We start from the raw sequence: 17164 nt of genomic DNA on the forward strand, positions 1-17164 counted from the left end.
TGTCACCATTCTGATTTTTCCCCCAGGCGCCCCATGCCGCCCTGGGCGGTTGCCCATGTCACCTATACCTAAATCCGTTACTGCCTGGAATGCATTTCAATTAACATGTGTGCCTTGTTAAAAGTTAATTTGTGGAATTTCTTTCCTTCTTAATGCGTTTGAGCCAATCGGTTGTGTTGTGACAAAGTAGGGGTGGTATACAGGAGATAGCCCTATTTGGTAAAAGACYGTCCATATTATGGCAAGACACAGCTCAAATAAGCAAAGAGAAACGTCAGTCCATCATTACTTTAAGACAAGAAGGTCGGTCAATGTGGAAAATTTCAAGAACTTTGAAAGTTTCTTCAAGTGCRGTTGCAAAAACCATCAAGAACTATGATGAAACTGGCTCTCATGAGGACCGCCACAGGAAAGGAAGACCCAGAGTTACCTCAGCTGCAGAAGATAAGTTCATTAGAGTTACCAGCCTCAGAAATTGCAGCCCAAATAAACATCAACTGTTCAGAGGAGACTGCGTGAATCAGCCCTTCATGGTCGAATTACTGCAAATAAACCACTACTAAAGGGCACCAATAAGAAGAGACTTGCTTGTGCCAAGAAACACGAGCAATGGACATTAGACTGGTGGAAATCTGTCCTTTGTTCTGATGAGTCAAAATTTTAGATTTTTGGTTCCAACCGCCGTGTCTTTGTAAGACGCATAGTAGGTGAACGGATGATCTGCGCATGTGTGGTTCCCACCGTGAAGCATGGAGGAGGAGGTGTGATGATGTGGGGGTGCTTTGCTGGTGACATTGTCTGTGATTTATTTAGAATTCAAGGGACACTTAACCAGCATGGCTACCACAGCATTCTGCAGCGAAACGCCATCCCATCTGGTTTGCGCTTAAGTGGGACTATTTTTTTTTTTTTTAAATAGGACAATGACCCAACGCACCTCCAGGCTGTGTAAGGGCTATTTGACCAAGAAGGAGAGTGACGGACTGCATTAGATGACCTGGCCTCCACAATCACCCGACCTCAAACCAATTGAGATGTTTGGGATGAGTTGGACCGCAGAGTGAAGGAAAAGCAACCAACAAGTGCTCAGCATATGTGTCAACTCCTTCAAGACTGTTGGAAAAGCATTCCAGGTGAAGATGGTTGAGAGAATGTCAAGAGTGTGCAAAGCYGTCTTCAAGGCAAACGGTGGCTACTTAGAAGAATCTAAAATGTAAAATATATGTTGATTTGTTTAACACTTTTTTGGCTACTACATGATTCCATATGTGTTATTTCATAGTTTTGATGTCTTCACTATTATTCTACAATGTAGAAAAAAGTTCAAATAAAGAAAACCTCTTGAATGAGTAGGCGTGTCCAATTTTCTGACTGGTACTGTWTATTCCCATTGTACTTCAAGTGTGTTTCTGAAGTTGCGGTGTGTGGATTTCTTTTGTGGAAAAGATTGTGTAGGTTTGACAAAGAAAGCTTTAGAAAGACTTCGGCAAACCTTTATCCCATTCATCTCTCGGTTCAATTCACACCTCAGTGTCAGAAGGAGGATAAGTTATGAAAAAGTTCTCTCGTGTGTATGGTATGGATGATGTTTTGACATGAGTTCTTACGGCACGTTAAAAGCTTTGCAATTTCCCTCACTTGCGATGCAAAAGTCAATTACGTTGACAGTAGGCTCTCTCCCACTCATCTTCCTCAGAGTGAGACAAGGAACAAATGCAAAAAGTGATTCTTAAAAAGGCATCTAATGGAACGAAAGTGTTATTCATAAATGCTCCAATCAAGTTATATCTGTATTAGGCCTAGAATAGAAGCTATCTAGAATTGAACAGATATACCAGTATCCATTTGCATTTGTGCAGKGGTGCCTTGTGTGATACTTCATATTCCCATTGGTTGAAATTAGAAAGAAACTGTGAGGATTAAAAGGTAATGTTGCCTACCTGTCAGACTCAGAACTATTTCACTTTGCTAAATGAGGTAGGTAAAGTGTTTACGTTTGCAATGTAGGCCTACTACATACAGTAGGGTCTTCCCAAGGTGGTTATCTTATTGCTATCTGAGTGGAAGTGAAATGTAAGGACCCCAACCTCGAATTGGGCATAAACTAACCAAACAAAGCTCTTTTCCTATACAGTATCCAAAATAATGTATGGGTCAGGGTCAGGGTCAGGGTCAGGGACAGACAGAGTTTAGTAATCCAGAGGTGGAGCAACGGTACAGGATGGCAGGCAGACTCAGGGACAGGCTGAGAGGTCAGGCGGGCGGGTACAGGGTCAGGACAAGCAGAGGTCAAAAACCAGGAGGACGAGGAAAGAGAGGCTGCGAAACTATAGGAGCTGACAGGAAACCGCTGGTTAGCTTGAACGAACACGACGAACTGGCAACAAACAGACAGAGAACACAGGTATAAATCCTACATTAGCTCAACCGTCCCGCAGGAGACCCACCAATCCTGATTTTTAAACCTCTTTAGGAACGAACCCTTTTTTTAAATTTTCGCCTAAAATGACATACCCAAATCTAACTGCCTGTGACTCAGGCCCTGAAGCAAGGATATGCATATTCTTGGTACCATTTGAAAGGAAACCCTTTGAAGTTTGTGGAAATGTGAAAGGAATGTAGGATAATTTAACACAATAGATCTGGTAAAAGATAATACAAAGAAAAAACCAACCATTCTTTTGTATTTTTTTTGTACCATCATCTTTGAAATGCAAGAGAAAGGCCATCATGTATTATTCCAGCCCAGCTGCAATTTAGATTTTGGCCACTAGATGGCAGCAGTGTATGTGCAAACTTTTAGACTGATGCAATGAACCATTGCATTTCTGTTCAAAAATGTGTATCAAGACTGCCCAAATGTGCCTAATTGGTTTATTAATGTCTCACTTAAATGTAACCTGTCATTGTAAGTAATATGCGCTAATGGGATTGTTTGGATTTAATGTCTCACTTAAATGTAACCTGTCACTGTAGGTAATATGCGCTAATCGGATAGTTTGGATTTAATGTCTCGCTTAAATGTAACATGTCATTGTAAGTAATATACGCTAATCGGATAGCATGTCAAATACTGCAACAGTAAATGCTCCCCAGTTAAATGTTATGTCTATGGGCCTATGTCATGTTGGCAATGTCACCAGACCTACACAAAACCAATCACTGAAATTGAGGAATGAGAATCAAGAATAGAATGTAATTTGCATCCCAATGGCACCCTATYCCCTAGATAGTGTACTACTTTTGGCCAGTGCACTTTATAGGACATGGGGTGCCATTTGCTACGCATTTAGCCTAAAGTTTGGGAAACCCTGTGTTAAATGACCACAATAGAGTGGTTGTGTTGGAAAGCTATTATACAATTTACTTCCCTCAGATTGGGTCGTTTGATTCTGCGAAAATCATGTCATCGATATTGACGTAGTCCCTACTGCGAACAAGTCTGGAAAAATAAATCGTCAATAGAATAGGCCCTAAAACTTATTTGAAATTCCCCTCTTCGACCTGTACCACAGAGGGCGTGCATCTCGCGTCTAACAAACAAGAGGTGGAAAAACTAGGCGCTTTGTCCTCCCATTGGTTCTCAATCCTAATGGGGCGTGATTAACGATAGTAGGCGTTCCACAAAACTAGAAATCACGCAAGTTGTTGTTCATTCACTGCGGGCTGAGCTTAATTGAAACAACCCTGTGTAATTTTTGCCGAGTGCTTCGTATTTGTCCTTTCTCTTTTTAAAGCTATTGCTTGCGTAAGTCAATTTCCTGAGTGAACAACCTACTCGTTAACGGACGCATAGACATTTTCCAAAGTTTCATTTGTCTGCTAGACTCACCGGCTTTTCTCTGCACGCATCCTCCTCACTCCACAATGGATTTGGTCTGGAGCCTGTGCTTCGTTGGGAGTCTGTGCGCTTGGTTTGCATCTGCAGAAAGGCACAGCGTCTATTGGAATAGAACAAACGCCAAGTAAGTTCAACTGTTTGTGATCGCCTAGGTTTTTTTAGTCATTCTTTTTCATTACCGTTCATTTGTAACAGTTTAGCAAATCCGATTCGCAAGTGCAACGAAGTAATAAGATGGAATCTATTGGCAGCTGTGCAACAAGGTAGTAACATCTATCTGCAGCTGTGATTGTTACTTTCATGATTTGCTGAAATGATTGTCGGCTAGCTAGCCTGTGCGCAACAATGCTACAGTAGCCTAACTGTTTATGTCTGTGYATATCGATGACTATGCAATAGCCTAAACCTGTTGGTGARCTGCATTAATGTGATTGTTCAGGGGTATTTAAATGCGTTGTAGCCTACTTCCTCAACTGGTTTACATACCGATTCTACTGAATCTGATGGAGATGCATATATGCAGCTGGCCACTGTTGTTATTATAATACATGGCAGTTACAGTATCTTCTTGGTCACTGGCTTCACTACTGCCTGCTGGAAAYTTTTCTACAATCTGTCCGTCTACCCGCTTGGAAGGAGTTGGTAGTTACACACAGTTATGCCATTAATCTGATGTATTGATAGGCTACCGTCTAAATTACACCACTTTCAAGGACAGATGGTTATGGATTGGGGGGTGCGTTATTATTAGCACTGCCTTTACACCAAGATTTGCGACTATTAGTTATTAAATGTAATATTTGTGATAATCAGTAATAATAACATTTCCTATTGAAATACCTGAACAAACTAACAGAGATGTAATTCCACATCCCTTCGTTATCAACAGATATCACTTTTTAAATGGATATGCCTATCGTTGACAAAGGCGTTATAACAGTCACCTAGAGACTTGACCGTGGTAGTACATTCTCGAGGAGAGCAGTGGAATATGTCCGTGTTGGTTTAAAGGTGTGAGTCCGTCAGTGTGGTGTAGAAATATCGGTTGCAAAATCCATTCTCTCTGATTGCGTTGATATCTCCATTTTCATTATGCCTGTCTCTGTCTGTCCACTAAATCACTGGATCTACGATGGGGCTGACGGGACAGTACAGGGAGACATATGAAGGCTCATATTTTAGGTGGCAAGATGAGGAATAATGGTGTAATGAGACAGAGGAGGTAACTTGAAGCCTGCCCAGTAGGTCATATTATGGGAGTGAGATGTATAGCTTTGGAAGGAGAGATTGAAGCCCAAATTGTTGGAGTTTGGAGACTACTCTGAATAGATGGAGGTCAATTCGAGTTATGGTTGATGGTGGTTGGGGTGAAAAGTTGGGAACGTGTTGGAGGGTGAGGTCGAAACACACACTTAGATAAAAACACACTGGCACAAACTCATTCAATCACACATACAAACAAAGCAAAGGCCCAATCAATCACAGCAAGACATACACCCTCACTTGTATGCAAACACGTCCTGTCTTGTAGACACACACACACAAATACATTCACATTCCTACAGTACTAAACTTAGTTTCTCCTCTTGCTGTGATCCATGGAGATTTCCCATAATGCAGTGCCACTGCAGTCATTGTTCTCAGAAACACATCCATGTCATAATCTCAGAGACAGTCCCAGATGTAAGCGTGTTACGTCAATGCAGGGACAACAATGATCGTCATTTCTGCAAATAAACGCTTAATCCCCACACTTGCTATTTTTACTGGATATCTGCACTAAATCTCTCCCTCTGGCAGCACTTAATCTCACATTCGCAGAAGTAAAGGAGAGTTCGGGAGAGAATGTTTTTTTCATTAATTCTCTTATTTTCTTGGTTTTCTCTCAATCTGTTTCCCGCCCTCCCAACTGCTGCTTCATGCGCTTCTGTTGTTGATTTGTTTGCCTCTATCAGTCCTTTTTTTGCATTGACGCCCTCCCTCTCTCCCTCAGTTTGTGTGGCCTATCAATCAGTAGTCTTGATTAGAACGCTATAGTTTAATCTAATTGACAACAGACTTATCATCTCGGTCAGTTAGGTGTCTGCTTCCCTATATGGAATAATCTGTGTGTCTTTTACAGGTGCTCTACTATGCATTGGTGTGTGTATCGTGTGTGTGTGTGCCTTGGGGCATGTTGACTGCAAGGTCGCGGCTGCTAGTGAGCGAACTACCACTGTGTTTCAGTCCAACTAAGATCTGACAGTGCATTGGCTGGGTTGTTGTGTGTGTGTGCGCCTATACGTGTCAACCTGCAAGCTTGATCTGAGGTTAAGAAGGGCTTAATCATTCACATTGGTTCCCAAAAGTTGCTCTATCAGTATGCTTTGCTCTCTGTGTGTCCGTATGTGTGTGTACGTGTCTGTGTGAAGGGTGTGTCCCATGCGGGAGGCAGTGTGTTAAAGCACCAGCTCCTAAATCACTGACTCACTGGCTCACACACACACACACACACACATTAAACCAGACTTCCACGCTTACACACTGCTGCACTGCATTTCTGTGATTGATGTTAAACACACACACACACACACGCATTAAACCAGACTTCCACGCTTACACACTGCTGCACTGCATTTCTGTGATTGATGTTAACATTGTCTCTAGTGCTCTATGGACTTAATAACCCCAAAGTTAAGCTATACTGTAGCCTACTCATTCAGCGTGCCCCTTCTCTGGGTAAAACACCCCCCCCCCGACAGAGCACGAGTAAACCTCCCTCTTCCTTCTCCCTGTACCTGTCTCTCCCTCTCTCCACCGCCTCCTTCCTCATTCCTGTTCAAGCTGATTCAGTGGCAGAAAGTTCGACGTGTTCAATGTTAACTCTTTCCTCACTCTCTCATGCTAGAGTGAACATTCTCTCTGTTTAGTATATTTTCCACTTTATTTACACCTCTTTTCCAACTTAATGGCTTTTTTTCATCACATATTTCCAATGTAATCGCTTTTTCTCGATGCACATTTAATCTTTTTGGGGGGTTTAATCTTCTTCATTAATGTTTTGCTTTTTTTTTTGCCCAAATGAGCTCTGGGATATTTTCATACTAATGACTTATCGCTCTATAGTGCATATCATCCAAATAAGTGTTTTTTTTATTTTTATGGTGTATTTGCATTGAATTAATGATTGTTATGGTAAGTTTCACCCATATGAGTGATTTTTGCAAGCATTGTCCAGACAATTTGGCTGTTTTTGTAGTGCTTCCCATACAAATTGGGGGAATTCGCTTCACAGAGTGCCTCAGAACAGAATAGTAACTGGTGTGACTGATTGGGGGTCAGAGTGCACACGGTGATGAAGTGCCATTGCCTCTATCAGTCTGTCAGTCATTCTGTCACTGCGGTGGTCTCTGAATGCTGGCCGCCACTCAGGCCTCCCCTCTTCACACGGCTTTGGAACTGCCTCAGGGAGATTCATTCTTCCTCCTGTCTCTGGGTCCCCCTCTGCTCTCTCTCCACCTTTTATCTCAACTTTACATGCTGCCTCTTTTCAGTCCATTTATTTCCTCAACTCCTACTCTCCTTCTCTAAAAGGGGGAAGGAGGAAAGAAGGCTAAGTGTGTACATTTTTTAAAATTGTTTTTGGCACCCATAGCCATTCGCCACTAGGGACTTTGCCCTCTTTCTCTCAGCTTTACCTCTCCGTCAAGCTTTCCCCTCCACTAACCGCCATGGGGTTTTCAACGAACTCGAGCAATTTCGCCCCCTCTTTCAGTTGTTCTCTCACACTGTATGCTTTTCTCTCTGTGTTTTCATGGGGCAATGGAAGTGGTTAAACCAGTTTGAGAACTCTGCTCTGCCACTCTGAAAGGAGTGAAATTGAGAAAAACAAAGGTGTGTGTGTGTGTGGCGAGAGAGAAAAAGGGTTGGCTAGCCACATCTTCGGGTGACAGTAGGTGGTGTGCGAGATGAGGGATTTCTACATTGTTTAGACAATCTAAATTGTATCGCTCTTTTCTGCGAAAAAGGGTAGTTTTCCTCTTTTCTCTCGAATCCCATATTGTTCCCATCGTTTTCCATCCCCTTTCTAGTCATTTCTGGGAATGTCTCTTCCATCCCCACTCATTCTCTGTTTCTCCATCTCCCCCAAGTCCCATAATCTCCTCCCTAATCTCTGTCTAGTAAATTGGAATCGGAGGAAAACACGCTGAGATTACAGACTACTGGTGATCTGCTGCGATCGGCTCAATGGTCGTTGGGGTGTGTAGACAGTATTATAGTTGGTAATCATCAGTTAAGCAGACTTTACCTCGATGACCATAATGGCAGGTCAGCCGATTTTATTATATATTTCTTCTTTCTTCACTGTTGTCTGTCTGGGTGGGAGACAGAAGGTTCTAAATTGTATTGAGTACAGGAAGATGGTGAATCAGGCCAAAGGTTTTCACGGGGGTAGTATGTACATGTTTCTCTACGAGTGTGAGCTTCCTGGCCTAGTCTTTTCCCGGGAAATGGCATATCCTGCCTACACAATAAACAATACCTTTCTCACACACAGGCAAACACCAAACCCTGTACTAATTACTTATGCTACACACTGAGGAGTTGATTACATTTTCTCAGGGTCATTTCAGAAATCAAGACAATTTGTCTCCTGCCATTGAGAGTAATTTGATGGATAGTGATCGGTTGTTTGATAAAGTGTGTGTCTTCTCCACCTCAATGTTTTACAACCTTTCAACACCAAATACTGAGTATAAAATATTTTCCTGATAAACAGATGTAGTAATATGATAAACATGGAACTGTGTGTGTTCAGACTTGTCCAGCTTCATAGTCATTGTCTTTGTGTGTATCCATGCATTTGTAATGAAGTGTGTAGGAGAATGTGTGTATGGATCTCCCATGGGGGCGATTATTGTCTCTGAAAACGGGGAATTATGTGTGTAATTTTGTGTAAATAAGGGTCATTGTGTGTCTGTCCTGTTGAAATGGTGAAATGGATGGACTTTGGTTGTTAACTTGTTCCCACAGCGATTGCACGCATATTGTCACTCGTCTACAGTATGGGCCACTCTCTCGCTCACACACTGCTCCAGTTACTAGTGCCCCCTGGAGGTAAAGATGTGTAATGCTGACCTGTGCATTGAATAGAACATCTCAGCCAAACGTACTTGTACAGTCTCAATGCCACTGGCAGACAAACAATGGTCAATGCTCACAGACTATTATACTCTCGGTGGAATTCATTACGCTACGAGGCTCAACTGAGCGAGGATTGGGGACATAATGATAAAAAAAACAAGGTTTATCTTACGGAAATCGATTTTCCTAGCACAGATATTTGCCTCTTGATAAATGTAATTTCAGTGGTGACCTTTTTGGTCAGGCTCTTGCAGAAGTACAAATGACTCTGGGGACTGTGTTAGACAGTTGGAAAGAGCACACCTATTCATCTAACTCCCGCGGTTGTCCAAGATAAGGCGATTATGTTGCTGGTGGACTCTGGGGTTACTTTGTGTTGGAGGGAAGGAGTTAAAATCTTTGGCCAGGGGTGCTGTCAGAATGAACAATGGACAAAGGTAAAATGACAGAGAAAGGAGAGATTGATGACAGAAGTCAACACAACCCAAGAATGAACCTGCGCCTCTGAATATTGTGTTAAGAGGGAGGGGCTAAGAGTTGGGCCATTCTTGTTTCTATTAACTGTGCTAGCCTCTATAAACGTTGGGACACAAACTCGTAAGGTTGGCATTCCAACAAGGCCGGCTCTGATTGGTTCGGCGAGTACTAGGAGCAGGGGAGGGGTTGGAATGAAATAGGGACCTATTGGGCTTATTGAGTGATGAAAGACAGACAGGGAGAGGGTGGGGAGACCTGACAGAGATGGATGGAGAGATGAAATGAAAGAAATGTAGCTGTGTAGAAAAACGTGAACCAGCAATACACCACAGCCGGACTTGTATTTCAGAGTGGCTCTCAATCTCTTAACTGTTTTCCAGAGGATAACTGTTTTCCAGAGGATACATTCAGAAAGAAATGCCTCCCCTTTCACCCATGTCTTTCATCTCTCTTTTTTTAACACCTCATTTTCCCTCCATGGTCTTATGCGCACACACACAGTAATACCCCCTCTCTGTTTTGGAACAATGGACCCAAGGCCCCACCCCGCTCTTTTCCCCCTCTTTCCCTCACTCCTGTCCCCCCTCTCTGGGCCTCGGTGTCGGCTCTAAGCCCTTGTATTAGGCAGAGTCTGGTGCCGCTCAATGGACCCGAGSTCAGCCGCTGCTCCACCCAATAATCCGGGCTTGGGCGAGCCGATTAGGCGGACTCCGGCATTCCGATCCACTCATCCGATGGCTCTAGACTAACATGGGTCTCACTCTATCAGGATGAGTAGTAGGGTTCTGATGGTGATTGTTCTGGGGTGTCACAGTGGTCAGGTGTTGTGAGCTTGTCAGCTGGTGGAACCTCATGTGCTTTTAAATGGACTAAAACGGAACCTCAAAGCAGGTGATTCTCCACACAACATCCATCTCTGGGCTTTTAAATGCACGGGAGCAGCACGTCACTTGCTGACTGTGTGTGTACAAGACCCTCTGGTGCTGACTGCGATTGCCCAACCTTTGATCCTGAGCGAGCCCTCCTCCCCTCAGAGGTCCCACATTCCACAGGGCGGTAGAGTGCAGAGATGAAAGAGGAGGGGGTGGAGGTGAAGAAGAAAGTAAAAGACTGGCCAGAGAGATTAAAGTGGAGAGATTAGGTTCCTGCCCCTGAATAGGCTCTAATACATCAATAATTCACTCTGGAGGAGAGGAAGAGGCTCGAACAGTCTGGAATGTAATTTTCACTAGACACAACACACAGACAGAAACCGACGCAGAACCACGACATCCATGGCTGGCTGTCTGCTATCGATGTCGTTCATTATCCACCCTTATCTCACACACACACACACACACACACACACACACACACACAGAGAGAGATTCCTCAGCAGACCCAATACACACACAAACATAGTTGCATTATCTGTCATAGTGCCACAAGTCATCCATAAGCAGAGAATGTCACCCCCCTCCCTGTAGTAATTTTCTGCTCATGTGCTAAACATTGATGTCGTTAAAACTGAGCATCCCAGCAACAACTGGGAGTATTGATCAGCTCTGTAACCATAGTGAGAGACAATTCAGGCACCATTTTCAATATGGACACTGAAAGGAAGAGTGAAGCTGTTTTAGTTTGCCAGTAATGGTGACAATGTTTTACATTGTTCACTTTTCACTCAGGCATTATTTGAAGTGCCTTTAATCAGTCCGGATGCTGAGGACCCTTTAATGCCAAGGCGTAGAAGACAAAAGCCCCCCGGGGATAATTAAACTATTTACAATTAATAAAAGGGCCCCTCGGGGGTGTGCATTCATCCCCCTGTTCATTTTGGTTTGTGATATATTCCATCAGATGAGGGTGTGAAATGGTACCACTGTATGAAACGGTGGCATTGATGAAGCAACCRCAACACTCGCGCACAAAGTTTAACACAGATCAAAGCCATTCGCAGCTAGAGGCCCCTGTCCCTCTTATTCTGATGGCTCCCCCTTCCCCTCACTCTCAGCCCGAGGGGGCAGGGTGGGGCGAGGGGAAGCATAATTACTCCCCTCCAGGGTGACTTTAATACCCCTTTTTGTGTTTTAATTGCACCCCCCTTTTGATGAACACATGGGATGGGTGGGGGGGGGGGAGTCAGCGTGTGCGTGCTTAGCGTGTGTGCGTCCTCGGTCGTGTGGTCACTGTTTGAGGAGGATACTAGGTCAAGCACAGCATACAAACATGTTTGCTCAATAGTATTATTGATTTAGCTGGAATTGTGAGTGACCACTCTACAGCAGAACTTGTAAACAGTGTGTGGCGGCCAGACAGATAAGCACTAAACTGTCCTAGAGCGCAGTCAGTGGAATAATAATCACTGTGTTTGCTTAATATGCTACTATTATGCAGCTAGATGGTAGTAAATGGCTTCCATTTAGAATACGGAGAGAAACAGTTGCTCTTTTGACCGGCCCAACACTACTCTTGTCACAGTGCCGTTAATCTGGCCATCTGCATTGAGAGAAAGCAGTGAAGCGGGGAGGCAGAGAGGGTTGTGCTGGAGGGGAGGGTCAGTGGGCACTAAGGGGGCTTGGAGTTTGTAGCCACAGCGTCTGTCCTTTTTAACCAGGGGGTCCACCGGCAACAAGCAACGACATCAGCCAATGCAATGAGCGACGGGGCCTCTCTGTGCTCATGCACTTTGATCGTTACTCACACATATGGACATTGTCACACCAGCACCCCCCCCCCCCGGAACACATCCCAAATGTCACTTGTTGCATTCATTGCTTTCGTGGGGTGAAGCTGGAATTCTCAACCCAAAAAACAAATCACATTGGAGCCATTTTGGCTCGAGGGTGAGTTTTCATTGGCAGATGTGCATTTACCAACCCCAGGGAGCAACCAGAGCTGCGTGGTGTAAAATGGGGTGGATATAACACACCACACACTAGCTGGCTTTGTGAAAGTACCCCAAGTGCAGAGTTGCACATGTATTCATTGCAAAAGCAACAACGTTCTATCTAAGACGCACATTCGGGAGCGAAAATATTTTAACCCGGGTGAGTTCTACTCCACTTCTCCGTTACTCTGAGGAACCCTGGTGATGCAGACAGTTTCAGGCAGGAGGAGATGGTAATGGATAAGCACATCTTGGGTAACTGAACACTTGGTGGGGTGGTGGGGGGGGGTCGCTAGAGCTAGCTACTGCTCCCTCCAGGTTGGTGTGTGGTGATGGATGGGGATGAATGCATATCTCTGTAATAAAGAATGACGGTAAAGAAAGAGGAGGAGGGTGGGAGGGCTGCGCTTCTTACTGGGGTGGAACTATGGGACCTCCTTACACGACACAAACCAGGTCCAGGAGAGATACTTGTGTGGTGTAAAGAGACGTCTCCAACACTACCTCCGGAGGTAGTGCGGGACACATCTACACCACATACTCCCCTCCCGAGTGGAACAGTGTAAAAGACGAGGGTTTTCCCGCACCACACGTCCCCTAAATAATTACCCACATTGTTTTCGTCTGTTAGCCAAATGGAAAATGAAAGGCTTTTTAAAATATCCGTACATTTGTGAATCATTACATTTAATCAAGTTTGCAACACTGTGCAATATGGTTTAGATCAGAAGCTCCTGTATAGTTTGAATTGCTACCCTTATTTTGTTTGCCTATATACTATGGCATTTACATTATGCTAATAGCTGCACTCACACACGAAGCATGAATCACATCCAAAGCTAGTAGGGTGGAAAAGTTGCAAATCCTATGTTGAAGAAAGATAGATCTCACTAGACATATTTTACAAATGTAAATCCACCCTAGGACTGCTGTTGTAAAAAGCTAGGGAGGGAGGGAGGGAGGAGAGGCATGCAGACAGTCTGACTGCTTCCCGAGGGGGAGTGTGGCAGGAGACAGAAACAGACATGGACCAGAAACAGACATGGACCAGACCTGTGTGTCTGTCCATCCGTCTGTCCTTAATGAAAAGGGGAAATGTTCAGGAGAGACCTGGCCTCCTCATATTCCTGCCTCTCACTCTTTCGGGCGACGGTGTGTTTGTGATTAGGCATTCTGCAACCCTTCTCTGTGACGGCCTGGTGTGTAGCTCTGGCTGCAGTTTAGTGTCGATACTCATCTCCCGGCCTGGTGTCCTGACTGAATGCTAATAATTGTCTGTAAACATCGCTGGGTTCCCGGGGGAGCCGGGATCAATGTGCACTCAGGATTAGCTCCCAGCACAGCCCAGCGCTTCTGCTGCTGCTGTCCACAATCATCCATATTTATGCACACATCCACCCAGCTCACTTCCCCACTTAGTGTTTTCTCCCTGCCTGCTGCTCATGCCTCTCCATCTCCTCCATGATTTCCCCTGTTGAATCCGGGGCACACGTCACCGGTCGATACATAATCACGAGTTTGGTAGTTGTGTTGTAAGCCGTCGCCGTACTTATCAATCCCGATGCCACTTGTGACTCGACTAACTTCCCTCTGTCCCCCGTTGCTCTTCGTCCTCAGGTTCCTATGGGACGACTATGCGGTGGAGGTGCGGCTGAACGAYTACCTGGACATCGTGTGCCCCCACTACCCGCTGGGCGAGGTGGCATCGCAGGATGCTGAGCGCTACGTGCTCTACATGGTGGAGCGGGAGGACTACGACGCTTGCAAGCCTCAGTCCTACGACCAGATGCGCTGGGAGTGCGGCCACCCCTTCGCACCCCACGCCGCCGAGAAGTTCTCCGAGAAGTTCCAGCGTTTCACCCCCTTCACCCTGGGCAAGGAGTTCCGCCAGGGAGAGAACTACTACTATATCTGTAAGTATCTAGCTAGCAGGTAGTCCACCATTTTATTTATCCATGTGAATAAATTCTTTCTAGAGAATTTGGTAAGAGAACTTAAAGGGACAAAGTCAACGTTTGTTAGATTTTTTATCAGACCCCAAAAGTAGTCTAATGTCAAAATGAGAGTGGGGTGAAATGTCACTTAAATCAGGAAAAATGTGATGGAAAAAGCACTGCAGATGATATAGAAGTGTATACTGTAAAGTTTGACCTTATGACCCTTGGCAAAGCATCCAGGCAAACAAGTAGTCATCTTGAAGGCTTATGTTACCATTCAGTGAATGTTGGCGTGCTGTGTTGTTGGCATACTATGTTGTGCATTAGTGCGCACATGCTAGCTAGCAGATAGCCGGTGGCCAGTCACCCAGAGAGAGGCGATGCCGTGACCCTGAGTGTGTTGTAATTAGATGAGCGACGGGACACACTCCGCCTGCTCACAGATTGCTGCAGGCCGCGTGTGTGTCCATGCGTGTATATTCATGTCTGTCTGTGTGTGTGTGTGTGTGTGGAGGTGGATTAAGGCCACATGGGAGGATAAGTGCATTAGTTTGTCTGTAATTAACGCTTGTCTTTGTTCCTTCCCCTCTCCAGCCAAACCTCTGCACCACCACGGACAGGAGTGCCTCAGGCTCAGGGTAGACGTCGTAGCTGCTGATGGTAAGTTTCGCTGCCCTAGTGGTTGGGTGGAGAAGTGCACTGTATAGGCTTTTGTCTGCGTCCCATAGTGAACTACTTTTAACCAGGCCCTGGTCAAGTGCACTATATAGGGAATAGAGTGCCATTTGGAATGTAGCCTTTGTTTGATAATGATGATGATGATTTTAGCTCCAGGCTGCAGTAAGGCAGAGGGGATTGATTGTTATTTTTCTCATCCAGGATCTCAAGAGGCCAGGGTTGCAACTGGAAGAGCTGGAGCTGGGGGTGGAGCACACAACGTCTCCAACAGACTGCCTGCAGGTATGTTAATGACCAAACCATGGACCAGTTTTACTCTGTATGGGCCAGTCGTACTTGACCCTAGGACTGAACGTTTGGGAGGGATGATACTTAAAACTATATTTCAGTGGCGATTCTTCATTGATCATGCTTTTCAATCCAGGACTAGGWTTAACCTGTGTCTGGGAATCCGGGTGAACGTGGACTAATGTATGTTCTATATTTTCTCCATATAGATGACCCAGTGGTAATCCTGCCAGATGTCCAGAAAAGCGTGCGGACAAATTCAGCGGTTTCGACAGCGTCCTTCTCCATCCTCTCATTGATGGTGCYAGTCTTATTATTACTGTCATTACAGTGAGACTCTGAAAGAACTACAGATCCTATAGACTTGGAGGGACTACAATGAAGTTGGTCTGTGGGGAACCACAGACACAAGACAGTTCTCAAAGCCCAAGTGCTGGTCACTGGGAGAGGGCCATTTTTAATGTTGTAAATACAGATGGACACATTCACTAAGTGTGCTGAGTGAGACTTTGGTTGGAGTTTTGTGAGGAGGAGTTTTGTGAGGAGGCATTAAACTATCTCCTTTCTTAAGATGTCAGTATTTCCTGGACAGATTTTGTTCTCTTTAATGTTAGTTTTTTTTTTTTTTACACTCCTCCAAAAAACATATTTCATTTTGGTAAAGTGAGGAAGAAAAAAATGAAGAGGAACATAAACTGGAATGGATGAAGAGCAATCACTGAAGACGAAGCTAATGGACTTTCCTATAATGGACAACTGTTTGTATTTAATATGGATTTGTATTAGAAAAAACAGCATTTAGTGCATCGTCTTCTCTAACCTTTTGAGCCAAAGAATACAGCGATCATCTCTTCGGTATCTAACTATTCTACTCCAACCTTGACTATTGTGTACTGTTAATTGTATTGGTATTGAGCGGCACTAAATGTCCAAGTGATTATTTCTCTATGTAGCATCGACGAAAGCAGGGAATGTGTTAGCTACCTATCAATGTTCCTGTGCAGACTCGACCATGTGCTTTCCACAGCACTAACCACACAGCACAACARCACACATGCAACACACTATTCCGTTGTCCAGTCTGACTGAGGCACAGACTGACTGACACCGCAATGCAGACTCATAAAGGGGAGACTACATGGAAAGGAACGGTGTTGTGTACATTTTGTGAAAAATAAAACATGGATAACAGTTTGCTGCTGAAAGATGAACCTGATATTGTACGTTTATCAAATGCTATGTTTACTAATGGTGAGCTCTCTCCGAGAAAGGAGTGGGAGAATGAGTGTTTCGGTGAGAAAGTGTGCGAGGGAGAGAGAGAGAGAGGTCAAACAAAATGTTGAATCTGCCAAAAGCAAACGTATGTTGTGTGTAGCAGCGGAAGGCGTACCTTCTCTGTTTTTGTCGGATAATGCACTCGTACTGTTTTAGACTAGATCACCCAGACTGATCTATACTAAGCACAACACTCGCCAGAGTGTTTCACTATGTAACACTGTTTGTTGCATCTAACCTCTACTTCAATCACTAAAAAGTCAACCAAGTAAAAAAAAAAAAAGGAAGACATTTTGTTCAGACAGTTCTGATTTGATTGGACATAATTTACAATTTGGTTGTACTTTAATGCAGTTCAGCATTTTACAATAAAGGAAGGATCTTGGGAAATACTACTCCGGTGAGATTATAGGATTACACCCATTGAAATCACAAGACACGGCACCGATCTTAGCTTCCAAGCTCAACTAGACTTCACGGGATGGTTTGAACGTCAGACACAACRGTATATGACTAACATTGAGTCGATCCTTTTTGTTCTTAGAAAACGTGTTACTTTATTTTGTACATGTGGTAGTAAAGTGTATTATATGTGTATATATAGAATATTATATAAAGAACCCATTTGATAAATGTGACATTTCCATGTGAAATAAAATATATTTTTGAAAATGA

General features: G+C 44.2%; 1 protein-coding gene across 1 annotated transcript; it reads left to right on the plus strand.

Moving 5' to 3' along the window:
- Nucleotides 1–3655: 3655 nt before the first annotated feature.
- Nucleotides 3656–17164, plus strand: LOC111956058 (ephrin-A1). The gene is made up of 5 exons (XM_023976473.2): nt 3656–3965; nt 13929–14224; nt 14843–14908; nt 15128–15208; nt 15424–17164. Exons 1-5 carry the CDS (start codon nt 3868–3870, stop codon nt 15546–15548), a joined length of 666 nt encoding a protein of 221 aa, XP_023832241.1. The 5' UTR covers nt 3656–3867; the 3' UTR covers nt 15549–17164.

The sequence above is a fragment of the Salvelinus sp. IW2-2015 genome, linkage group LG31 (genome assembly GCF_002910315.2).
Source record: "Salvelinus sp. IW2-2015 linkage group LG31, ASM291031v2, whole genome shotgun sequence".
Taxonomy (NCBI): Eukaryota; Metazoa; Chordata; class Actinopteri; order Salmoniformes; family Salmonidae; genus Salvelinus; species Salvelinus sp. IW2-2015.